This window comes from Eublepharis macularius, chromosome 16 (genome assembly GCF_028583425.1).
Source record: "Eublepharis macularius isolate TG4126 chromosome 16, MPM_Emac_v1.0, whole genome shotgun sequence".
NCBI classification, from domain to species: domain Eukaryota; kingdom Metazoa; phylum Chordata; class Lepidosauria; order Squamata; family Eublepharidae; genus Eublepharis; species Eublepharis macularius.
This window is the reverse complement of record NC_072805.1, coordinates 46,530,068-46,555,875: the sequence shown is the minus strand read 5'-3', so window position 1 is coordinate 46,555,875 and position 25,808 is coordinate 46,530,068. Positions and strand designations below refer to the sequence as shown.

The 25,808-nt window shown below is 44.0% G+C and overlaps 1 protein-coding gene across 1 annotated transcript in view; it reads right to left on the bottom strand.

Annotated features, from left to right (window-relative positions):
* Nucleotides 1-25,808, bottom strand: part of BANP (BTG3 associated nuclear protein) — a 175,981-nt gene that overhangs the window by 65,243 nt on the left and 84,930 nt on the right. The window contains exons 9-12 of the mRNA XM_055000228.1: nt 24,911-25,078; nt 15,537-15,667; nt 11,318-11,380; nt 8,988-9,032 (exon numbers count right to left, since the gene is read on the bottom strand). Coding sequence (XP_054856203.1) covers nt 8,988-9,032; nt 11,318-11,380; nt 15,537-15,667; nt 24,911-25,078 — 407 coding nt within the window. The remainder of the gene's footprint in view (nt 1-8,987; nt 9,033-11,317; nt 11,381-15,536; nt 15,668-24,910; nt 25,079-25,808) is intronic.

Below are 25,808 nucleotides of genomic sequence, written 5' to 3'. Positions count from 1 at the left end.
AGGCAGAGTTCTCATCAGATTATCAAGGAATCACAAATGAAGAGTGTTTAAAAGGAAAGCGAGAAAAGAATTATTTCCATAGATTAGGGCCTGAGTTCCTTAGAAAGATAGCTTTGAAATCATTGCTATTCTACACGGAAGGGTTTTTATTACAAAAAAAAAAACTGTAATAAGATGAAGCCAAGGCACAGACACCATCTTTGAAGGCAAAGAAAATTATTTTCCCCTTCATTTTAAAAGATTACCCTGTCTTATCGCATCTTTCCTTATTAAGTTTACAGCAGTATTAAAACAAGATTTGGGTGAATAAAGAACATAATATACTCTAAGTAAAGAACAGATCTTTTAAAGCGCTGTAAATACTCCCGGCTGCGTGGATGGAATTTTAATGGGGCAACGCATCCTCTTTAGGGAATGCCGAAGACAAAGGAAATCATCCATTCCCAGAAAGTTCACGATACAGCCCCCAGAGCTTCTCTATGGGCTCTGGAACACCACGCTAAAAGGCCACCTACAGGATATGAGCCACAATTTCCACAGGACCCTCCATATGTGTCCTGATTTCTTAATAGGACAGGAGCCCCTAATACATAAACGGAACTCACATAGCCTCCTATTTTACACTGAAGGAGTACTGCTTTGTTAGCAAAATATTCTTGCTGTTCGCCACCTTGGATCCCAACTGGCTTGGGAGAAAGGCAGGATTGCAGATACAGATACAAAACTTCTTCCTTCTCCAAGTTTCATTTTCTCCCATACCTTTTACGTATCGTCATTTTAAAGGTGCAAATCAACATGCAAAAGTTGACCCAACAAAAGAAAATAATCATAAACAGTAATATAAAAACAACAATTTCTGCCCAAGTAATAACTTACAAAAAACATCCAACAGCGATCATAACAGCTTTTATATAAAGGGGAAGAACTGTAATCAATCAATCAATGCTTGAACAGGGGCTGCAGTACTGGTTTTAACAATCTGATTTAACTGTGTGTTGTAATGATTTTAATAGATTATTTTGTGTGGTGTTCGTTGTTCTCTACCTTGGGAACTGACTGTATCAGAAGAAAGGCAGGCATACAAATACTATAAAAAAGCAAAAGTTTATAAAGTTGTCAATCACCAATAAACATAGTTTACTCGGATGGCTGTGAATCTGAGTTCCCTTATACAATCTACAAACTAGTCCCAAACATCCACAAAATGCACTTTCCTAACTCAATAATCTTCGATGGGTCAGTTTTTATATAAAAACATATATTTTTAGCAAGCTGCTGAGCCTCAGAAGAGATGCCGTTGGCATATCTCTTACCGGCCAGGAGGGCCTTCGCTGCAGTTAACGAGCCCTCTTACACCGCTGGCGGGCCGCTGAATATTTTCAAAATTATTTAAGAAACATACCATTTGTTCTCCTGAGATATGGGCATCCACAGTTTCTTTCTCATTAATGTGGCTCAATACACATTTAGCTGGCTGCTCTGGGGAAGTGTGTATGGACAGGAAGGACTGGGGTTCTGCTAAATAACAGCGTCGTAATGGGGTGTTATCCTTGCAACTGCAGCCTGTGGGATAGGATGGGCCAAGTTAGTAATCCTTAAAGATACAGTGAGATCCTATGCAGACTTACTCTAGTCTAAGCCCACTGGTTTCAGTGAGCTTAGACTGGCATAACTCTGTTTAGGATCTCACTATGAGTTCCCACAGCAACAGAACTTTAGCAAACTTTGGAGCTCAAGGCAATTTAATGTAGTTAACCTCCTCGGGATTGTATGTCTGTTGGGCAGGTGGATTCTGAGTTAAAGGTGTTCAACAGCTTGCATTCCAGCCTTAAGGCTCCACCGGTTTCTGTTACCTGCTTCGGAGAGCGTATAGAGCGCCCAGCCACTTAAATCTTCTCCAACACCAGCGCTCCAGCGTGAGTCACTCTCTCGTGTCTGGGCTGAATACCCTCACACAGTTACCCTTCCCATTAAGGCATGAAGAGTTCTGCAGCACAGCCATCAAATTTAATAACCTGTGCTAGACGTTTTACATTCAACTTAATATCACAAGCCATTATACAGCCCCCAGAGCTGTTATTCCAAAGCAGAAACTTTGCCGGAGGATGGTGCTTTCTACACTTTGTCTGCCATGACAAATAGTAATGTGGAAAGAAAAAAAGGACTTGCAAACGGGACAGAAATATGTGCATTTGAGACGCCTTCTTAATCCACTTTAAAAAATACTTCAAAGAATCCTCCGTATTGACACAGATATAATTCTATTTTAAAAATGAAACAGTGAGGGGCAATCTTATAAATCTCAGCTGTAAATGGCTTAAGGTACCTGTAAAATGCTGCACTAAAACTGGCTGCTCTGTTAACAACTGCTACCACCCACTTCTAAGGACAAAAAAAGGTTTCCCTAGACCTTTAAGCTCATTTTTCTCATATGTCAGCCACATTTTACCATTAACTTTAGGTTTTGGCAAACTAGGAAAGAAAAAGACCAGGATACCACTAACTGCCCTCACCCGATTGCAAATTTAATCAGTTGGATTTGGCCTGTTGTTGTTTTTTAATTCCAGAGAAGATCGTGTCGGACATTATGGGACTCACGTGGCCAAAAAAAATATGCTCAGTGGGGTTGTGCTGAGGACAGGACTTGGGCGAGGTCACCCGTCAACCCTCTTGCACCAGCGGAAAAATGGCTAGCATAGAACTCTTCCCCAGGACACTTGCGCAGTTCTTCCATTAAGAGCCCTTGTTCTGTTTTAACATCTTTGGTGCACTTGCTGTAAAGCTAAAAAAAGTTGGGCTCAAATTCATATGATGAAACAAAAAATATCGAAGACTACTATACAGTTTAAACCTGAACCCTTTTTGTTGGGACTAATGGACAAACAGTTGGAAAATCAGCACGGTATTTTATTTTTATATATGATTACAGCAGCTAGGCTTTTGTATGCGCAAAAATGGAAAAGTATAGAATTGCCTTCAATCGAGGACTGGATTATGAAAATGACGGAGTTAGTGGAGACGGCTAAACTTACAGCTTTGATCAGCGATAAATCATTGTCGACTTTTTTGGCTAACTGGAAACCCCTTATTGATTTTCTGCGTGAAGTGAGGAAAAATGATTTGATGATTTGTGGTTTTGATTTTTAAGAAGATAAATCTGTGGGAAAACTAAATAGAAGGGAAGCAGTAGTGGAATTTTGGAGAGATTAAAATTTAAAGTATGATGTTTGCTAAAATAAGATAAATGTTGTAGAGAAAAATGTAAAATGAAATATGTATTATTGTTTTCTTTTATTTCTAATTTCTGTCCTTTTTTTCTTTTCTGTATGCTTCTTTCACAATTTCTTTCTTTTATTTCTTTGCCCTTTCTATTGGGCTTTTAATTCTATTAATAAAATTAAAAATTACGACAAAAAAAAAGAGAGCCCCTTGTTCTGGATCCTATTCAACTCGCAATGGGTCGGTTCATGGAAAGGATTTCTGCCCTTCCCACTGCAGCCACTGTGCGTGCTCCCCCACCCTGACCCCTTACTCCTGAGAGCCTGGATACTCCTGGGGGGAAATGGGGTGCAGCACAACATGATGCAGCCAGAAATGGGAAATGGCAGAAATGGCCTCCGCACTTTTCATGTGAATTGCAAAATATATATATTTTAGAAACCTTTATTGAGCTTTCTGGTTTAAAGACTCCAAAGCAGCTTATCAGAAAAAAATACTAACACAAATAAAACAAAACACATAAATAGGATTAGTAGGCAATTAAAGGTATAGCTAAATACTGCAGAAAACTAAGGAGGGAGGATTCTTAAATCTCATGGAAAGCATGATATGACAGGTTGGATTTTGCTCGATACCCAAATGTTATGATGGTGCCAGGCAAACGAGACAAGGAAAAGGACTCCAAAGATGAGGTGCCACCACAAAAAAAGGCCCTTTCTCTTATAGGAATACATCTCACCTGAGAAGACAGAGCTATAAGAAAAGGGCCTTGCATCTTGTATTTCCTTCAATATGTCTGAAGCAACTTGATTTCCAACACAGGTACGCTTTGAAGTGAACACAGAGCTTTCCCCATTCGCTTGAATGCCTGTGTGCAAATGCTTGCATAGGGTATGCCCCAACGCTGAATGAAGGGAAAGAAGCAAATTGTCATGTAAAGCTCCTAGTGAGCAAGGCAATGAACTACAGAATTTTGGATTGTGAAAAGCAAGTGCTAAGGACGCGGGAAGAAGAACACTTCCAACTTTGGGAAGACTAACAATTCTGTCTCAAGCAAGATCCTACTCAGTCTATTCAATGGGGCTTACTCCCAGGTTTACTGGTAACCTATTCTGCTGATGAAAAAGGATTCCAGAGTTGGTTGTTGTGGGTTTTCTGGGCTGTATTGCCGTGGTCTTGGCATTGTAGTTCCTGACGTTTCGCCAGCAGCTGTGGCTGGCATCTTCCAGCCAGCCACAGAAGATGCCAGCCACAGCTGCTGGCGAAACGTCAGGAACTATAATGCCAAGACCACGGCAATACAGCCCGGAAAACCCACAACAACCTCCGGCCGTGAAAGCCTTCGGCCGTGAAAGCCTTCGACAATAAATCGATTCCAAAGTTTTTAATATGACAATTCTTCTGTCCAACATACCCAAGGACTCAGTTTTAATACCTTTCACTTCAAATTAATATTTTCACTTCTAAAAAGAAGAGCAAACTCTACAAGACCTGTTTCAATAATTTATCAGCAATTTTCTGATAATAATGCTAATTTCTCTCTTTTTAACTCCCTCCCACCACCCCAAAAAAAAGATGGGGCAAACACAATTTCTAATTTCCAGCTGCATGGAGTTTAGTTTTTCCTTTTGTTGTTTTTCTTCGAACAATCTTGTTTGTTTCTCTGCTTTGATTATTCAAAGCAGATGTGCTGAAACAGGAAAGCAGGCTTTTCCAGTCCACTACACAGCTGGCGCAGAAGTTAAGAGTTTCATATACACAAAAAGAGAAAGAGCCTCTGTCAGTGGTGTAGCTGGAACCACCACCTTCTGAACGCCTGTGTCCCCATAGTATGAGTTAATTTACAAAGAGCCTGCATGAGATGACCAGTGTCTGCAATTGAAATTTTCTCTGCCTTTCTTCAAACCTTTTAGAAAAGTAGTTCAAAATGATTTTAGCACCACTGCCCTCTTTTGGTTGCATGCAGGAAAGGGGGTGGTAGCAATAAAAAGTGTTTTAATAATACCAAAGAACTTAGGTATAAACTGTAAGCGCTTGTGACAGGCCGAAGCATAAGACATATTGTAACAGTCCTACACTATGATAAAAATATTTTCCTCCCATTGGTTGGCAAGATATTAGTTATAAAATATATTTAGTTGAAATTTAAAGTACCCACTTAATTATAACCTGGTGGGAAAGTGAAATTGCATAGTTAGAAAACAGAATAATAATTGTTGCCTTGGGGTGCTCAGTTACAGTTTTTTGGGGGTTTTTTTGTTTAAAAATACACTACAAACTTGCATTTGAATGTACTGCAGTTTCTCTTCTGCCCCATGTATAAAGCCTCAGGGTAAACAACAACCTTAATAAGTTGAAACTACACCCTGCACTGTGGGTTGAGCTGAATTTTGTCAAGTGTTAACATTTACATGTCTGATGAAAACCTTTCCTGCAAATTTCATGAAACTCAAAAACGTCTCTCAGCCCTAAACACTAATCTTAGTTCAGAATGCCCAAGCAAAAAAGACCTTGCACCACTTCTGGATGATACTAACTCTGGCAAACTTAAAAGGAAGGATCGAGGAGCTGGGGAAATCCCAGTTGCAGAACAATTCCTGAGAACAGGGTGGAAAAGCTCTCAGGAGGATCCCTGCTGCCTGAAGATTTAGGGCTGGTGCCTAGGAATTAAAAATATTTGTCCAGCCCTCTGCAGATCGGGCACCTAAAAATGTGATGCTCGCACCCAGGGATCTGAATAGTCCTCCTGAACAGGAACGCATCATCATGATATTCTGGCTTTCCCTAACTGTCTATAACTCAGAACTGGGAACGTTTGCTTGGGGCACAGACAAGGATACGAGCAAGGTATAGGCTAATGGACCATTTCTGTATTAATCCTATAGAACTGCAGGTCTCAGGAGGAGCCCACGCAGCTTCGTTCACTCTGGGAATGTCTCAGAGGAAGCACCGCAGAAGGCAATGTGAAAACAGGTCATCACTGCCTAACGGGGCAGAAAAGAAGCCCAAGTTTGCACCCAGAGGCTCTGCAGTTGAAGTGGTTGGAGAGGGAGCAAGAAGAATTTAGAATAAAGGGGGGGGGCACTGGGTGGTCAATGGAGCACGCAACAACACTTGAAGGGCTGGGGATGCTGACAGTGAGCCTCCACATGCAGATATCACGTGGGGCTTTTCTCACTGCCTCAGATCACTGCATTTAGCCCTCGAAGCCAAGGACTACTGCATCTAGGAGGGGAACAAACTCTGTAACATAACCTAGGAAGAAATTTCATTGGCGTAATAATGGGTCGGCTGCCCCCAATCTCTCCTGCTCAGGGGGAAGCTTTTCTTTGCCACAGCAAGACTCCTTCCCACTGCAGGAAGGATCCTCAATTAGTGGAAAGACGTTGGGGGAGCCAACCCAGCAGCTGCTTCATTCCCTTCTCTTCTGAAAAGGGCAAATATTCCTAGCTCGTTCATATTAACCCTAAATTCAATTGCTCTTAAAGTTCAAACTTGCTTAAAAACAAGCTAACTAACTAACAGCAGGGCTTGGGCATTTACATCACAAACAACTGCTGCAAGTTTGCTGTTATGGGTCATGCTGGATCTCAACTGGACTCCCAAGCATTAGACGGTCCTGTCTACATTAATCAAAAGTGACACATGAATAGTACAGCTTGATGAGAAGGAAGATGACACAGTCATGATAAACTAATATTAAAGAGGGCTGCTTTAAGACTTTCCCATGAAAAGCTGGATTTCTCCATAAACAAGAACATTTGTTTTTTGGCACAAACCAATTAGAAATAAACAGCCTTTACTGCATGTTGTGGCAGATAAACTGGACATTCTTTTTCAACTTCTGAAGCCCTTCGTCTTCCCTTTGGGCTGTCTCTGAGAGACACAGGTGGCCGCCCAGCAGAATATGCAGGATGGCCCAGCCAGAGCAGTGAAATAACTAAAAACACAGACTCTTCTTTACACCACACAGTGATGTGCAAACTCTTGCAACAGAACTGGCTGGGAATAGATGCTGCAAACTCAGCTGGAACGTGGCCTGCTCTAAACACCACATATCCACACACAAGGAGGAGTACAGTTCCCTGGTACTTCTTCCACAGAGCCCCATTAAAATCAAGGGAAGTCGCACAAGAGCACTTTGCTGCCATCTTTAGGACTGCTCACATCTATTTTAGTGGTGTCCCTATAAAGGATGTTGCTAATTGATTCTACCCATATTGTTCTTTCAAGGTTGAAACATCTGTCCAATTTGCTCCCCAAACATATCCTCATTCCGAAACAAGGAGAGTCAATACCAGACAGCAGAACTCCTGAAGGCTGCCATCAGACTTCCATTTCCTCCATATCCTAGCAGCATACAATTCACAGCTTCTGGAAAGCCAGAATTTGAGTGGGCTGAGAAAACCAAAGTCTTTAGCCAGATGCTGTTTTTCTAGTATTACTTTAAGCCCTTTCTAAGTAGTAGTGGTGTGGGCTAGTGCTGGGACACACAGAGGAAACTGCACAGGAAAAGAGAGAGAGGCGTTGATTAACACAATCAATGTACTCCCCTCTCTTGCCTTCTCCCAGAGGACTCTGTGGCCGTGTCTCCACAAGGCCCGGTGGGGACTGAGCCCTCCCTGAAGTTTAGCACAAGAGGTGGGGAAGATGAAGAGGTGGTGATTAGGAGGAGGTCAAGCGAGGGCAAAGATAGACAGTGAGGAAACCTCTAGGAATCCGTACCTGTTGCCAAGTACAAGGCCCTCCCATTGTTCTCGAGATTCATATATACTCCATTAGTTAATGCAGAAAGCTTAATTATTTCTGCAGTTTTGTATTTTTATTAAACGTGCACTGAAATGTGAAACGTCGAGCTAATAGAACACATGTGGAGGTAGAGAGAGTTCTTTTTGGCAGGATTTCATTGGTTCCATGGATTATCATGCCAGAAAAACAAGACCTCAGTTCAATGCAACTACCAGGACGGGGGGGGGGGGGATCAAAGTGGGGGGGGGGATGACAAGTGGCAACGTAATGCAAAAGAAGCTGAAGATTTGTAGGTCAAAGTTTAGAAAACCCAAAGAAAGGACATTCATAAATACGACTGCTTGGCATATCAAAACAACGGGGGGTTTTGCGGGTCTGAACGGTCCTAAGACAATACTATTCTTTGGAATGCAAGTGACTAGATTTAAAGATCCCCATGGTACGCTCACGCTTTAGACTATTGTCTCTGACCATAAGTTCCCAGGGTAAAACAAAGGCATTTCCCAGGAAAGGAAGGAATCGGGCCATTGCCCTGGAATGTCTTTTAGGTTACCAAGACGCTGGGGAGAAGAAAGCTGCTTGAGCATGTGCAGAATGCTTCAAACCGATAACCCCAACCAGATGCCCCCTTAGCGTGGAAGGCTTGCAGTGACTGAGATAAACAAAAGCAGATGTGAATGGCCTCTCTTTTCCACAATGACGACCAAGTGAAGGGTCTGTTTTCATCTTAGCATCATGCAACCCCATGTCTAAAACGTTTGTTGACCACATCTGCCCATGCTGACAACTGAAACAGAGAAGAGCAACATCCTTTTCATTTAGCACAACATCAAGGAAGCCAAAAGTTATGGAAGTTTAGGATACATCAACATTAGAGAGAAATGTTTCCAACGCACTAGCTTTGCCTTCGAATTCATCTACTACAGAAATGTTCCAGCAAAAAACTTTCTTAGAAATGATCAGGCAACATCTGCTTGTAAACAGCAAACCACAATGCTCTTCAAGAAGTGAATTCCTACCTGCCCATCTTGTCCAACATGAACCTGATGTATCTGCAAGTTACCCTGCAAAATAAATAAACAAATTGTAAACAAGCCAAGAATAGAAGAACCTCACAAAGAGAGACATGTCTGGATCTTACAAGTGCTTTTAACTATGGATTTCTTTTGGGAAATTCATTCTTTTTTAAGAAACGCTTTCTAAGAACTATACAACTTTTCTTCCCTCTCAGCAGTCTCTGGGTGCGAAGAAAAGTATGGCAATTTCTCTTGCATGGAATAGTGATTTGCTTACCAGTTTCTGAAATAGCTCTTTTATGCCATGACTTTTACATAGGAGCATCCTTCACTTATTTGGTTAGATGGTCAAAAGTGCAAACAGACATAAAATGAAAACGAGCCAGTCTAAAATTACAGGCTTGAGTCCAGTGGCACCTTAGAGACCAACAAGATTTTCAGGGTGTAAGCTTCTGAGAGTCAGAACTGCCTTTTCAAGACATCCTAAGGTGCCATTGTACTCAAATCCTGCTGTTCTACTGCAGACCAACACTGCTATACACCTAAACTAGCCTAAAATTAGTAGAGGAACATGGTATTCTTTAGCTAGTTCAACATGCAGCATTCCTAACAGACCCAATATCTGCTATTTGGATGCTGCCATGTCTGCTACAAGCCATGCCTTTTATTTTTTTATTTTTAATCAAAACTCAGTCTCATGAGCAAACAAGAATTCTAGTATGGAAGTCAGAAAGGCATAGGTTACAGCAGATTATGAAGGCCACAGCCAGTTTGGGGGAAAGTTTCAGGATCTCCAAGTATAAAGGAAATTTCTATACAATCTGCAATTAAGCTTTTAGAATCAGTTGAGGGGGTGTAATTTCCCATAGAATTTTTACATACAAGAAGCAAAACGAGCATTTATCTAAGGGGGAAAAAATGCCAGTTTCCTTTCGGCTCTCTACAACTACTTCAACTCCATCCAAAGAAACATGAACCGGAATAATCTCCAGTTTACATCTCAGGTCACTCCCTCCAAAGTGATATGCACATGCAACAGCAGCCAGGTTCTTCCCAAAATCTAATCACATCTCCAGAGCAACTTCCATCAGTTTCTCCATGTTTCACATATCAGGTCACATTCAGACACTTATTCCTATTTTCACCTTCAAACACGTATCACCTTTCAAATACATATATTGTCAGTTGAGGAGAACATCCCATATGATTATTCAGCGCCGGATCTAGGATTGCCCACGCCCGGGGCAACCTTCGCCAGGCCGCTTTGTGCGCACGCACAGCGCGCGTGCACTCCCGTGCTGCGTGATGACGTCACTTCGGTGACGTCATCATGCAGGGCGGAGCAGAGGCAGCGTGCGGGTCTGGGAAGCCGTCGCACCATTTGCCTCCCTGCAGGCGAATGGCGCGGGCAGCCTCACAGCTCTCCACGCTGCTTTTGCCTGCCGCGCAGGGCAGGGGGCGACCGGCTTGCCGCGCACCCCCTGCCCTACAGGGCAGGCAAAAGCAATGCAGGGGGCTGCGAGGCCGCCCGCGCCATTCGCCGGCCCTGCAGGACGGGGCGGCTGGCTTGCCGGGCACCCCCTGCCCTCCAGGGCAGGCAAAAGGCAGCGCAGCCACCCGTGCTGCTTTTCGCCTGCCCCGTAGGACAGGGGGCAGCTGGCTTGCCGCGCACCCCCCTGCCCTACACGGCAGGCAAAAGCAGCGCGGGGGGGGGGCTGCAAGGCCACCCGCGCCATTCACCTGCCCTGCAGGATGGGGCGGCCAGCTTGCCACGCACCCCCTGCCCTGCTGGACAGGCAAAAGGCAGCGCGGGCGGCCCCACAGCCCCCCGTGCTGCCTTTTGCCTGCCCTGCAGGACAGGGGATCCATGGCAAGCCGGCCGCCCCCTGTCCTGCGGGGCAGGCGAAAGGCAGCGCGGGGGGCTGCAAGGCTGCACGTGTTGCTGCCTGCGCCCTCTGGCAGCCGGCCCCTGCTCCCGGCGCCCCCTCCCTGGTGGCGCTGGGGGCAGACTACCCCCCCTGTGCCCCTGTCAATCCGGCCCTGTGATTATTCCACAAAGCATACACACACATTCCTTTGTAAAGGAGTCTAATATAAAAGTGTAATTTGGAAGCAGCTCTTAGATCTACCTTGCTGACCTCTTAGATCAGTGGTAAACCAAGTAAAAATACGGAGTAAACTGGACAGGCAATTCAAGACTTGCACACATTCCACTTGCTTGAGTGGCCGAACGCAAGGGTCAAACTCATATTTTAGCTACGCTGAGAAAGAAAGTACCTGCACAGCAACAACTTATCTGGTTAGGCCAGATGGCTAATAGGTTTGTGGCTCACCTCGCTGTCTTGCGTGATCTGCACCTGCTCTCCTTGTGGCACCTGGGCTATATGGAGGTGACCCTGTGGGATCCGTGAGGAGAAAAAAGAAAAAGAAACATCAAGAAGCATCAGTCAGAACCAGAGGGATAGATTTAGGTAAACTCTATAGGAGTGGGGCATGGAACTTCCCCTACAGTGAAACACTGTTGTACCTTAAAAGTGTACAGTGGAGGTGGGCACGAACCGAAATACGAATAAGTTTGTGACGATCTCATTTCTCACGAGCCGTTTCGTGGGAAGTCATTTCTCATGAACTGTGATGTGGGAGCTCATTTCTCACGAACCATGATGAATTTTGGCCCAGTTCATTTGGTTTGTATTTCGGTTCATCACTGCAGACAGCCTGGAGCCGATCAATCAGTTTCCGTTTTGTTCACAAACTGGACAAGATGGTTCGCGAACCAGGGCAAGTTTGTGAAAGTTCGTGGTTCATGAAATGCGATGAACCACGAACTGAATGGTTTGGAATTTTCCCAGTTCGTGCCCATCTCTAGTGTATAGAGAATGCTGAATCTATGGTATAAATTGCCATTTAAGATGCTTTTAGGGTAGTCTCTACCTGATACACAGTCTGGAAAATATCCATTGAAGTCTCAGGCTCCTGGCCCCTTTCCAAGGAAAGAACAAGTCTTCTCATCCTTCCTGTAATGTGCCTATAGAGCAACAGGATTTGAGTCCAGCAGCACCTTAGAGACCAATAAGATTTTCCAGAGTGTAAGCTTTCGAGAGACAGAGCTCCCTGACTCTGAAAAGCTTACACTGAAAATCTTTTTGGTCTCTAAGGTGCCGCCGGACTCAAATTCTGCTGTTCTACTGCAGACCACCTAACTATCTATGGAGCAAGTGTGCCGACACCCATCCTGTACAAATCAGTACAATAGAGAAGGCTTGGGATTGGTTGATTGGACTACATTGGGGCAATTATGTTCTGATCCCCACCCCCCTCCACTGCCTCAGGCCAACCAGAAAACATAAAGCACACTATTACCAGCAATTTCAGTAAGTTGCCAGCAAGACACACCAGACATTTTAGGAGCTGTGGAGGGGTCACAGAATGTTCAAGAACATTTCAACGGCAATGACACCTGGGCAGGTACAGCTTTAAAACAAAAACCACACAGACCTTGGGGACAGAAGAGGCAGTGTGATGTTGATCTAAACGATCAAGCCACATCCTCTGGTGCCAAAGCCTGAGCGTATACAAATTTTAGCTATACGTTTTGTATTTTGAGTTCCAATGTGGAAAATTTCACTATCGCCCCCAACAGTTCAATAAATATCCTGACAAAATCGATGACATTGTTCAATAGGAACACCATGGCTTTGTCCAATTGCAAAATTACATGGGAATGCTTCAAGATCACTTACACAGCCACTGAATAATTAGTCAGTATAAATATATACAGCATATTAAGCATATAAGAACATGTGCCCTTACTCTAGATTCTTGCCCTGATGGAAAAGTGCCTCCTTCTGCCCTCCCTGTGGGTACTGAAGGGCAGCCTTCCAAATCATTCACTACTGAAGTTGTGCCAATCAATACTAGCAGAGTATCTATCCTGAAGAGTTTTAATAAATCTCACTGCTATTCATCGCTGACCTCTACAACTACTCCAGAAAGAAAATCAAATATATCACTCGATTTAAAAAAGTGATTAAGGAAAGTGAAGAAGCTTCCCTTGTGAATCCTATCTGGTTCTTTTGCGAGAGAAATTTACCTGACGGTAAACTGGATGCTACTCTGGTTTTAAAAACTCCTTTGTGTGTATTTTCATACGCCTGTGTATGAAACCGAGATTAAAGATATCCATTTGGAATTCTGTCAAAGGGTCTTCTTATATTATAGTGCACCAACAATTGCACATGAATTTCAAAGAAACAGAGATCCTTCTATTTCAAACAGTTTCATTTCCTTTGGAAGGAAATGGTCTATTTATAGGGAGAAGGAGCATACTGAAAGTATCAAACACGACAATAGGAACTGTATATAAAATTAGACCACGGATCCAATCCATGTCGAGATTAGAATCGCTTTCCCTTCACAATGTTAGACTCTTACTGGCTTCCAGTGAGAATCTTTAAAACATAAATAACCTGATGAGGAGGTGGGAAAAGACAGCTCTGCTCTGTTTCTTTTGGGGTACAGCATTTAAAGAAAGAGACATTCGTTTACCCATCAGGTCGTGCTGGCAAGTTGAATTCCCTTGGGATGGGATCTAGTCCTACTGCATTCCACTGATTCTGCTCCTACCTACTTGGCTGGATCCAGATGGTAGCATTGGGGGATTTCTGCTCACCCACCAGCACATGCACGCCATCTTAGTACCCATGCTGTTTAACACTAGGTTTGATCATTCAGGGATAGCGGACATCAGCATACTGATGAGATCAGGCTCCATATCTGCTTTTCAGTTGGTTGGGTGGGGTACTCAGTGGAAACCTAAACAAGCATCCCATATCATTACTGGGTTGGATGATGGCGAGTGAACTTAAGTTCAGCCCAGAGTCCGTTCTATTGAGTGTGGTCCATCTGTTCGGGGGAGGGATATGCAACACGTTCTGGATGGAGCCACACTTCCCCTGAAGAATCAAGTGTGCAGCTTGCAGGTATTGGTGTTGGGTGGGGGCCACTGAGTTTATCTGTATCGTGCCTTCTGCAAGGCCGGGTTCATACTGCTGTTTTCCAGGTTAGTTTCATATTCTGTTTTTATCATTTTAGATTTTAATTGTATCATTTTATCATTTTGTTCCTAAAAGCTGCTATGTGAGTTGAGGGTCCAGGATATATGCTTTAAAACACAATAATAAATGTAAGGCCTCAAGTGAAGCTAGTGGATAAAACTAACCCCCAGTTCACGGAATGGCATAAATGGTACTTTTAGGAACAAGGGGCAGGGGAGCTCTGAAGCAGCTTTGTACTAAACCAGACCCACTGCAAAGGACAGGGATTGAACCAGAGATGGAAAGCAGGTTTTCTACAACTAAGCCATGGCCCTTCCCCAAACTGGCAAGGACTGAGAACTCCCCCTTCCCAATCCCACACTGGGGGCAGCACTTAGAATCAGCCAACTAGTTGGTTGATTGCCAAAGAGATATAAACTGGGTTGTCTAAAAAGTGATGGATTTCACTCAAGTCTACCGATCCTGAAGAGAACTGCAAGTATCTGGAAACTTATGAAAATACACATAGGGAAAGTATGCATTCCCTCCACCTAACTGCGGGGAACATATTTAAATTCCATGCAACATTGCACTTGATTTAATATTTTGAAACAAAGCTACAGAAGCCAACACAAGCTTTTCTGTGACCCACCAAGACAATCTTTCTAAGAAACACACAAGCTTGAGTAATGGTAGGAGTGTCACACTTAACTTTTAAACTTCCTGCCTTCCGTGGGTTTTGGGGTCAAAGTGTTAACTTTATTTAAACTTTGTGAAAAAGAATTTAATGTCAATGTTTATAAGCTTTGCTTATATACATGAATTTAAATGGATACACATGTACAGAATTCAGCTAACAGATGTCGAAAAATGCTTCAGAACGTACTCTGGAAAAAATGAGGATAAATTAATCTCAAATGGATTTCCAGATTGCTAGTACTTTGGGAGGGAGTGGGGTACACATGCATAATCAATGCCGACTGTTTGCTTCTACGCGGAAGGAACAACTGGGAGGCGTAACGATCATTTGCATGCAAATCCATACATCCAGGGCTTTTTTTCAGCAGGAACGCGGGGGAACGGCGTTCCGGAACCTCTTGAAAATGGTCACATGGCTGGTGGCCCCGCCCCCTGATCTCCAGACAGAGGGGAGTTGAGATGGCCCTCCGTGCTGCGGCGCAGAGGGCAATCTAAACTCCCCTCTGTCTGGAGATCAGGGGACGGGGCCACCAGCCATGTGACCATTTTCTCCAAGGGCAACCCACTGACTTCCACCACCTCTTTTCCCAGAAAAAAAGCCCTGCATACATCTATACAAAATGACTATTACTCATGCCATTTTGCATGTACATGTGCACCAACACACTGAAAAGACTAGCGTTAGCATAACTAAAAAAAACAGCTAAAGGTGTCTTAGTCAGTGGGGTTGTATTTGTAAGGCTGACACTAATCCGCAAGCGTGTCACGTTACAGCTGCCCTGGAGACTGAAAGCGACTGTACAAAATGAGTACATACTACTTGGACCTGTCCATCCTCTCCTATCTGATGAATCTGGACTTGCTGGGCATTGGCCAGGGCGTAGTGCAGGGCTTGTGGCTGGCTTGCTTGGATTTCATTTGGGGCAGACGCTGTACTCTGAGCGCTCTCTGGAAAACAAACCAGAAACAGCGAACGGATGGTTAAAATATGCTGAAAATCAAATCAAAGCCATTAAAGGTGGCGACCATCCCCCAACGCACGTCATCAGAGCGGAACTGATCCAAAGTCTGTTTCTCTGCCCGCAGCAAGAGCAGGTTCTATAATTACACCTTTTTATTATTGAACTATAACTACATCTTCGTAAATTAACTATGTAATACTTCCAAGGGGTGGGAGGAATAGAAGACACCTTTTCGCCCAGCTGTGAGAACTGAATTTTTAAAAAATCTGCTCACGCAACCCATTTCCACCCATTCTGTTATACTAACTCAGAAATGATTCCAGATTCATTAGCGCAGATTCCAATTTGGAAAGCAAATTTTATCCCACCCCCCCACCCCCGTTTTCAACTCGATGATTACCTTCAGTCCATCCAGTTGTGACTTCATGTTTCCAACATGCTGTTCAAACCCACTAGACAACTTAACAGCTGGTCAGTCCGTGCGTCCAAATCTATAATCCTAAATGTTCCCATCCCCCCCCCCTCACCCCACAGCGGCTTGAATTTGCAACAAACTGAATGGTCGCACAAGGAAACTGCCTCGCTCATTAAACTACTGCCATTTTGGAAGTACCTCATTACTGCAATACCCAATTAGCATGAAATTAAGAAGAGGACTATGACAGTCTATAACCCATATACAACTAATCAGACACTTTCAGGCAGTCTACTGAGACCGTTCAAGTCCTAACCTTAATTAAAAATGGGGCCCTGAGTCTGCTAAAGGATCCGAAACAAGAAAGAGAGACCCTCCTGCCTCTAGGCCTGCGTGCAAGTGTATTTCAAGGACTGGCCCATTTGGTACCAAGCACCCCAGCCCCGCCCCCTCCGCACCTCCACCCGATCAGAAGTTTCTGACACCACTTGCGTTCCCTGCTTTTTTCCAATCTCAGGGAAAACAAATGCTTTCGCCTTATTCTCTTGTTCCAGTACCAGCGCTGTCATCATTGTGTCCATGATGTTATTTGGGATGCATTTCAGGATCCTACTCAATAAACAATCCCCATTTCACAATAGTCCAAATCACAGCTTTTATTACAAGCTGGCTAAGGAGCCGCTTTACCACAGACCTCTAAAACAAAATGTGGTGGGCTGAAGCTACATTTGGACGTGGTCCTCTAGACGAGCATCGGAAGCTAAGTCAGCAACTTCTGCCCAAGAGAGGTATAAGGGAGGGTGAACGAAAGGTTTCTTTCCTATGCCTGGCGACTTCTGTATGTCTGAAGACTGGTCGTCTTCACACCAAACACTCGGCTAACGTGCAGGATTACATATCCCACATGGTAACATTGTGTGAACGTGCCCAAGTGGGTGAAAAGGGACTATTACAAATACGTGGGGATTTCCATAACATGTCCATCAACCAAAGCCTGACTCGCACAGTGTTGCAGAAAACAACACACAGATTTCACTAAACCATGCATGTTATAACTATGCACACAGTGTTGAACAGGTGCCATTAAAACAGGCAACAAATCTGCAGGGCTCTAGAAAACATCCTTCAGCGGCAATGCAAAACTTTTCTATTTGGACAAAGGCTTAGCAGGAAAGAAGAATATACATCCACCACTCCAGAAGGAAAGAAAGAAAATCCCAGCCTCAGCACTAAGCACACCACCGACTTGCTCTAAAAGACAATTTCCGGGCAGTGTTGAGCTTCCAAGAAAAAAAGATGCTCCCAACAGAGTTACTTACTGACGAAAAAATGTCCCCCTAATCCAGGGGTAACAAGACCTACAGCGCAGCAAAGCAGCACTGAAATGTGTTTGCAACGGAACAACACAAACAAACCCACATTTGTTGCAGGCCAGCTGCATCTCTGTGGACGATAAAGAACTATTTTTACATCTCATGGGTTAAAAAGGGGGACTGGTGAATGCCCTAATCACAACATTCAAACAAAAGTTATGTATTCACAACTACGTTTCTGCCAAAACAAGCCTGCTTGTAAACAGAATTTCAGCATCTGGCTGCAATGTCATGGCCTCCGATAAGAAGGGGGAAAGAAACAGCAGAATCTAAACCCAAAATTGGCCTTCCCACACAACTGCCCAACCTATCGCCCCGAATGAGCAGAAGAAATATTTACACTAATGCTTATTTCCCACATCTTGCACACAGGTTTCACAATCACCGATCATCAAGGAGTAAACAACCTGGGCCTTTCTTTTGCAGCTTTGATATATGGAGGGATTGTGGCTTGGATGGAGCTGAACTATTGTGCTTCAAGCTAGCTTCCAAGAAAAGTCGCCACTGCCACTGTTGTAAGGAACAAACCTCACTTCCGCTGCATCCCCCTTTTTGGGTAGGCAGCTGAGGATCAGGTGGCTGTGCGGTGAGCTGTGATGCTAATAATCTGTACAGATGGAGAACGAAGTATGAAAAAATTCTGTATGACAGATTTCTTCAATATACTATCCTCCCAAAGCAATGAGCCCCCTTAAGCTAGTGTATAAAGGTATTTTGCTTCATTTTTTAAATGACAGTATTCACATTCTGACTTCTGAGCACTTGCCAAAAAACCCCAACGCAGACAGCAAGGTACCTCTGTGGATTTTTTTTAAAAAAATAAAGCTCCCTTGGAAAGTCACAAATGAAAATGTGTCCGACAAAAGCGATTCATAACTGCTCTTCAAGTGGGTGTTTGACTTTCAAACTGTGAAAATATAAAAGGTTCCTCACCACAAAGACAAAACCGCAGGCTGCTGCCTCGTCATTTTTTCCATTTTTAAATTTCTGCACTGCCTCTTAGGATAATCTAGCCCTAATCCTTGAAAGGTTTGTGTGGGGACTGTCAGCATCTCATAAAATCTGGAGGTCAAAAGTTGCTTTTTTCTTTGCCATCTGATCTTAACCAGCAGCTTGAAACCAAGGAAAGCCCTTAGCTAGGCCTGCTCGAAGTCGCCTCCTTGGAGAGGAGGACAACAGCTGACTGGTGCACAGCCTGTCAATGGGCAGTTGGGAGCATGCAGGGGCATCGCCCGACAACCTGGCTGCATCCACACAAACATTTTAGAAGAGGGATTTAACACGGGGGCTGCCTCAGCAGTGCCCCCCTACTCATCTCTAGAGAAGGCTGCCTCCCAATTTTTACTTTATTTATTTATGTTATTTAAAGTCCACCTTTTTCACTGTGGTGGATTACACAGTGCGAGTCAGTAGAGTCAATATTCGGGACATTTTTTAAAAAAATGTGATAGGGTACATAAATGCAAATCTGAAAAGATCTAAAACCAACAGAAGTCCAAGACAGAGTTAAAGGTATGCTGAAGCAGAGCATAAGCAATTACCTTCCTTGGTTCCGACCTGGTGGAACACCCCCTCCTCCTTTGGAGAGCCAGGCCCGGCAGGACCTGCAGGGTCTGCAAAACGGGTATGTTCCACCAGGCCTTTGGATGGGAACCAGCAGGCTGTCCCCTTCCCTGACTGCCACGCCCCAACGGTGACTGCCCTGGGCCTTGTATTATGTCTGCGCCTGTGGTCTTTGTGGTAGTTTTATAGTAGCCGTGTAATGTTAGAGGTGCCTGGATTTGGTTTGTCAATTTTATAGTTTATGATGCTTTAATGTATGTTTTATGTTGTAAGCAGCCCTGAGCCCTTTCGTGGGGAGGACAGGGTATAAATTGAGTAAAATAAACTAACAAATAAATAAATCAACATAGAACTACCCAGTAAGATCATACTTACAGCAACAGACAGTAAAGTCTATAGTCCCTGTATCTTCACTGATGCTTCTCTTTGATAATACTTAGCCTTCCTATCTGAGTAAAAAGCACTCTTGAATAATTCAGTTTTGCATAGTTTGTGAAAAGCCAGAAGAGTGGGGGCGGTAGGCTATTCCGTAAGGTGGGGACCACCACTGAGAATGTTATACGCATGGGCAGCTGTTGATTTTGCCTATTAAAATAAATATATATAAAATGATCGGGCATTCTTTGTGAATCCAAGGTACTGGCCCACAGAGGGTGCCCACAATATCTCTGTATGATTTACTAGTCTGCCACTGCCTTCTTCTGATCACCCTCCAATAGTGGCAGCTATGGGTGGTCCTATCATCTCTGCATCAGGATTATCGGCCCCCAGATGCTAGGAGGATGCCCAGAACATGGACTCGCTCAGAAACACAAAGAAAGAGCTCTTCTGGGAGGCAGATAAAGAAATCTTTTACCTGTTTCCCCAATTTTAACTAAAAAAAAAATGGCTAGAAAATTCCGGGACTACTTTTGCACTTGTGAATTAATGCTTCTGCAAATTAAAATGGCGGAGAGACAAACAACACCTAACTTTAAAAAAAGTGGCCGCTTTTTCCAGAACAGATAAACAGTTCCAACAGCTTCATTTACCACCCGTGTCAGGAGAGCAAAACAAAACACACATGCTGGAGCCTGGATCTGGGAAGGGCAGCCCAGACTACAGCAACTGATACCTTGCGCATAAAATGAAACATTTTTAAAGCCCGTGTGCCAAAAGAAATGTGGGAAGGAACTGATCTCCCAGCCCAGCACTCTGCTCCGGTTACTTTCAGAAATTCAATAAAAATCTGGTGACAGCTGTGAGCCTGCTCAGTCAGTCAAATGCAGAACAACCTTAATTAACATCCTGGGGCAGCGGGAGAGAAGGAAGGATGGGCTGAGACCCAAAGGGTGCGTGTGTGATCTTTTACAAACCTCACTGGATTCCCCCCCCCCTTTGGCTTGGTGCTCCATTACTCTCAAACGGTCTTTACTTCAGTGGTGGAAGGCTGCCACGTCAGGTCTAGTTTAAGTTTAATTAGCCTCTTCTCTGCTCATGCTCAGGAGACAGGTCACGACACGACTGTCCCACCATGCAGCCGCCCTGAGCAGCTTGTGAGCAGCTCTTTGCTTTTCTGTTCTCCTTTTTTTTAAAACCCTGATTTTTTTTTTGGATTGTTATGCTCTTCAAGTTTTGATTGTAGATGGAAAAGTGGGATAAAAATATGTTATCTACTGAATAAACAGACTGGTACAAGAGTATGGAAGCTTTCGAGTTAGAAGAACTTCATGCCAGGCCCATCCAACTCATTTCAGCTTCAACCGCGTCCAGGAAAAGGCCACATTAAAGGACGTGGGGGCCTCGTGATGGATAACCTTTGGGGCAGAGATGGAGGATTTGTGCCACCCCCTCTGCCAGTCTTCCATTACAAAAGTGGGCTCGGAGAACAGCAGCTGCCCGGAGTTCTTTTGCTTTCTGCCAGTCCGCAAAACGGGACCGTTACGGAGAAATTCAAGTCCTAAGAGGGAGGAAACTCAGACCCCTCTAAGCAATAGGGGAACTATAGGTAATTGAACCATGACCAGGCCCCTATCTGGCTAGGGCCCAATCTAACCATCCTCCCACATCAAGAGAGAAGAAAGTTGGATTAACTATTTTTATTTATTGCTTGTATTATGTATTTGATTTAAATTGCTCTGCGGACTGGACTGCTACCAGCTCTTTTGTTCTCCCCGCTAGCTCATTTCGGGGCCGAGTGAGATTTCCAAAACATTCCTCATTTAAGCAACTGTTTTCCATACCGAAACTAGTTACAGGAACACACCAGCTAGCTCAAGCGCCACCATCCTGCACGTCAGAAGGAAACGGGAGCACTGGCTGGAGGAGAAAAGCGCAGGCCCTGAACATGGCGGGGAAAATGAACAGCTACATTACCGACTGTTGAAGGAAAGCTGATTTTCATCTGGAGTGAGTGATAAGCATACGGCACAAGAGGCTCTTTGACACATGAAGTTGCCATATAAGGAGACAGATAACTGAGGTATTTTGCACAATATAGTCTAATTGGGCTGGAGGAGGCTCTCCGGGGTCTCAGGCAGCAACAGACTTGGAATCCTCTCTCTGGCAATGCTAGACTCTGTGTTCTCGAAGCACATGTTCTGTCTCCAGAGTTGTGGCTTGCAATGATATCCCCTATACATCTTGAGCACGCAGGATGCCCTCGTAACAGCTGCCCAGGAGCGCCCCTCACAGCTCATGAATGTTTGTGCTTCTGGGTGGGCACCATTTAAAGTGCTGGTTCTTACCTTTAAGGCTGTAAAGAGCTGGGGGGCAGAGTACCCGAGAGAACAAGTCCCCCTGTACTGTCCAAGCTGCCAGTTAAAAATCTGCCCCCCCCCAAGTAGGATTGATCTCCAGACAACAGAGATGAAAGCCCCAGGAGAAAAGGGCTTCTTTGGAGGGTGAAGTCCATGGCATTTATACCTTGCTGAGGTCCCTCCGCAACCACACCCTCTCCGTCACCAAACTCCAGGAATTTTCCAACCTGGTGTTGGCAGCCCTGTCTCCAAGTCCTGTCTTCTGTGCCCTCACATTTAAAGGGAGAGGGGGTTAAATCATATGCCCTCCTATGCAGATGCTGTTGTCCATATTTTATACTTCATATATTTGCTCTGGAAAGAACCGCTGTATGGAACGTCCGATTTAAACTATGTGCTGCCTCTTTATTTATATGTATATATATGAAATTTGTACATTTGCATAGTTGTAATTTTAATGATTAGATGTAGAGTTTTAAAGTTTTTAGTGATATTTAATATGTTGAATTGTTGTTATCCGCCCTGAGCCCGCTGATGTGGGGAGGGCGGAATATAAATTAAATTAAATTAAATTAAATTAAATTAAATTAAATTAAATTAAATTAAATTAAATTAAATTAAATTAAAGGTTAGGATGTGGCAACCAGAGACAGGACATTTTCACTTAAGAGCTAAACTACAAGAGATGAATTACACGAGGACGCGCACATGGAGTCTCAATGTTAGCTGAGAAGCTGAGTTTTAAGGCTTTGTCAATTTCCCCTCTCTACAGAGCTGCAAAGATGGCTCCTTAGAGGGTTGTTAAATTCCTGTTTGCTTCCTGAAGGCTCTGTCAGTTTCACCTCTCCCCTTCTAGGAGGTGAAGAGGAAATAAACAAACCCTCTGAGGAGCCATCTTTGCTGGCTCTGTAGAGAGGGGAAATTGACAAAGCCTTCTGATTTGTCTTTTAAAACTCAGCTTCCCGGCTAACATTGCGACTCCCTTCATCTGAGCATCCTCGTGTAATTCGTCTCTTGCAGTTTAGCTCTTAGAGAGCTTTCAAAAGCAGGGCATGATATGATTCTTATCTTATTTCACTTTACAGCCCACCTTTCTCACTGGGACTCAAGGCGGTGAGAAAATAAAGAAAAATCTCATTGGGCAAGCCCAACCCACTGGCCATGCCTAAATGAATGGTCCCAGCCTGGCTGATAAAGCCTCCGTTTGCCAGACCCACCTGGCAATGGAACAGGCGCTTTCCCCCTCCTCAAGGGTCCTTGCACAGAGGATGTTTTAATCTTTAAAGGACAAGCTGTGTGATCTGACCTGCATCTCACAGAAAACATCTCTTTTTCCAGAATGCAATTATTTTTGTCGCAATTGGTAGAGAGAAGTCTACAGACAGTTCCTTCTGTAAACAAAGTGAGGTCAGGTGTAGCAAGGCACCACATAAAGGCAGAAGGAGACAGCACGCCTATGCACACATCTCTTTTAGTCTTCAGGGAAAAGTTCGAAGCCCGCCTTCGAGACCTACTTCTGTAGAACATGGCTGCTTTTCTTGCATTCACATCTTGCTGCTCTTTGTTTCTCCTGTCTTGCTACATTGCTTATAGGCTTTACACTTTAAAATCAGTTTTGCAGTCAGCTGACTAGTTAAATAAATAGAGACAGGGAGACTCATTTGTCCAGCTGAAGAGAGGGCAAGATCAGGTTATTTGCTTGGTGGGGAGTTGTTTATCAGTTGCAGCTGGGTCACATATGTGTTTTGTCTCCACATCACCCTACAGGTGAAAGAACTTTCCATGCAGCATGCACATTGCCCACCTGCTCAGATACACCTGCATGTGATGCTGAGATGATGCACAACAGAAACAAATCAAGGGAAGGTCAGGAAAAAATCTCACTCATCCATCTAGCTGGTGGTTATCACTACACTGAAGAGCTGTCATTTTGTTAAGAACTATCGGGCTGAGCGTATAAAAATTTCCACTAACAGCAGATTTCGTCCTTCCTTGCCTACAATACAGTGGTTAGTGTTAACATGCAACCAAACTTTCATGTGGGCAAATAAACTTATTTCATCTCCTTTGGGCTCTCTTCCAAACCCCTGCTTGCGTTTAATATATGACATGCAAACATCCCACAACCCCACTTTTAAAATAAGCATGAGCCAGAAGGATCCCTGGAGGATATTCCTAGGGTCAATATTTTGCTTTTTAAAAAATGTACTATTAAACCAACGCGGAGCTGCTCACTAGGATTGGTGAGAAAGCACACATCTCTTCAGGGTGGAGGAAAAACTTTGTCTGAATGCCCTGACAAATGGGATAGATACTCGGTAGGGCTGATTTCTTCATGCGTTACTCCTTTCCTGTTACGAACTAAAGCCGCAGAAAAATCGAAGCCTTTTCACGGAACAATTGCAACCCAGAGCCATGTGGCACCTTAAAGACTAGCAGATCTATGTTGCCATAAGCATCCATGGGTCAGAGCCCACCTCTCCAGAGGCAGGAGAACAAAACCTGAAATGGCCCCCATTCAGATGCATTGTGGGAATGGTGCAGATCTACTCCAAAACTACTCGGGGAATTATCCAGAGGCAGACTAGAGAAGCAAGACAGCAACGGCTAATGGGATCCTCATTCAGGTATCGCCGCGCGTTCAGTTCTCAGCCCCACAAACAGAACTCCTGAGCCCCACACTTGACAAAGGAAAACACACAGAGTTGGCATTAAAACTTACTCACCACCATAACCTAGTGGTCCACATTCATCAGATACTGCAAAATATCCCACAAAAGGTTAGACATTATTTTCTTTTTGCATATTAGCAGCAGCCATTCAAAGGCTCCCATATTTGACACAAAGGTAATCTAAACTGTGCTGGTTACACACATATAAATACGTATAAATGCACTTGCTTATTTTTCACTGTTCTGCTTTTAAGAGACAGGTAGTTGAAGAACTTTGTTTCCCAAGAGTGAGAAAACTGGACAAAGCAGCCCTGTGAAACAGCCAAAGGAAAGCAGAAATGTATACAGGACATTAAGGTGAACACGGCAACTTCATCTCCAGGCCATCTCTGGCTCAGGAAATGCACCACAGCTTCTTTCTGCAGCCCAGATGTTAAATTAGTGGGGGCAGAGGAAGATGATCTTTACCTGAGCCACTATAAGACGATGAGGAAGGTGTGCGCCTTGAAAAGCTTTTGACTGCAAGACTCTGGCCCCGCTGTTTTCTCCGCCAAGCTGTTCGGCATTTGGAGTCTATGCTCTGCTTGATCCTGTACCAGTCAGATTCTGTAATTCCAAACTTATAAAAAAGGTGACCTATAAAGCAAAGGAAATATAGAAAAGGAGAGCACATGGTTTAAAAATCCACAGTCTCTGTAAAACTGACAACCCATCTGCAGAGCTCACACCATTGCACCTGAAGGTTTAGGAATGTACGGCTGTTGCCTAGTCAAACTTCTGCCGCTGCTCATGCACCTATCCACACAGAGCACAACTCCATTAGTAAAGTCACAGGCCTGGAAAGAAAGTCATCTAGACAACTAGCTTACGCTGGTCATTTAACTATCAGATCTTCCCACATGGAATCCTGTAAACTGCAGTTGGAGGAGGCTGCTTTGAGTTTTCTGTTAGCCCCCCGCCCCACCCGAGTCTCCATGGGAGTAAGAATAACTATTAAAACCAGTAGTACTCATCGACTTTGACATCCGCATGTCAGAACCACTTGCACACAACCTTTTCTTTCAAATCTCCAGGGAAGGAAATATCACAACTTTTCTGGGAAATTTGCTCTCATAACCTCCTAAGAGACCTGTCCACAAGTACCATCTAAAAAAGACTCCTGCCATTCAGAAGCATTTTATAGTATTCAACCAATTACAATATCACAGAGGCTGGAGAACCCCTCCCCCTCCCTGGATGTTTGAAATTGTCCCCTGAGACAGTTGTCTCCATCTGGGCAGCAGCTCCAGGTCCAGTTGTCTTCTCATACCATGCAAAAAAGGATTCCCCCCACCCCGCAGGGAACCCCAAACCAGTTGCTTGCTAA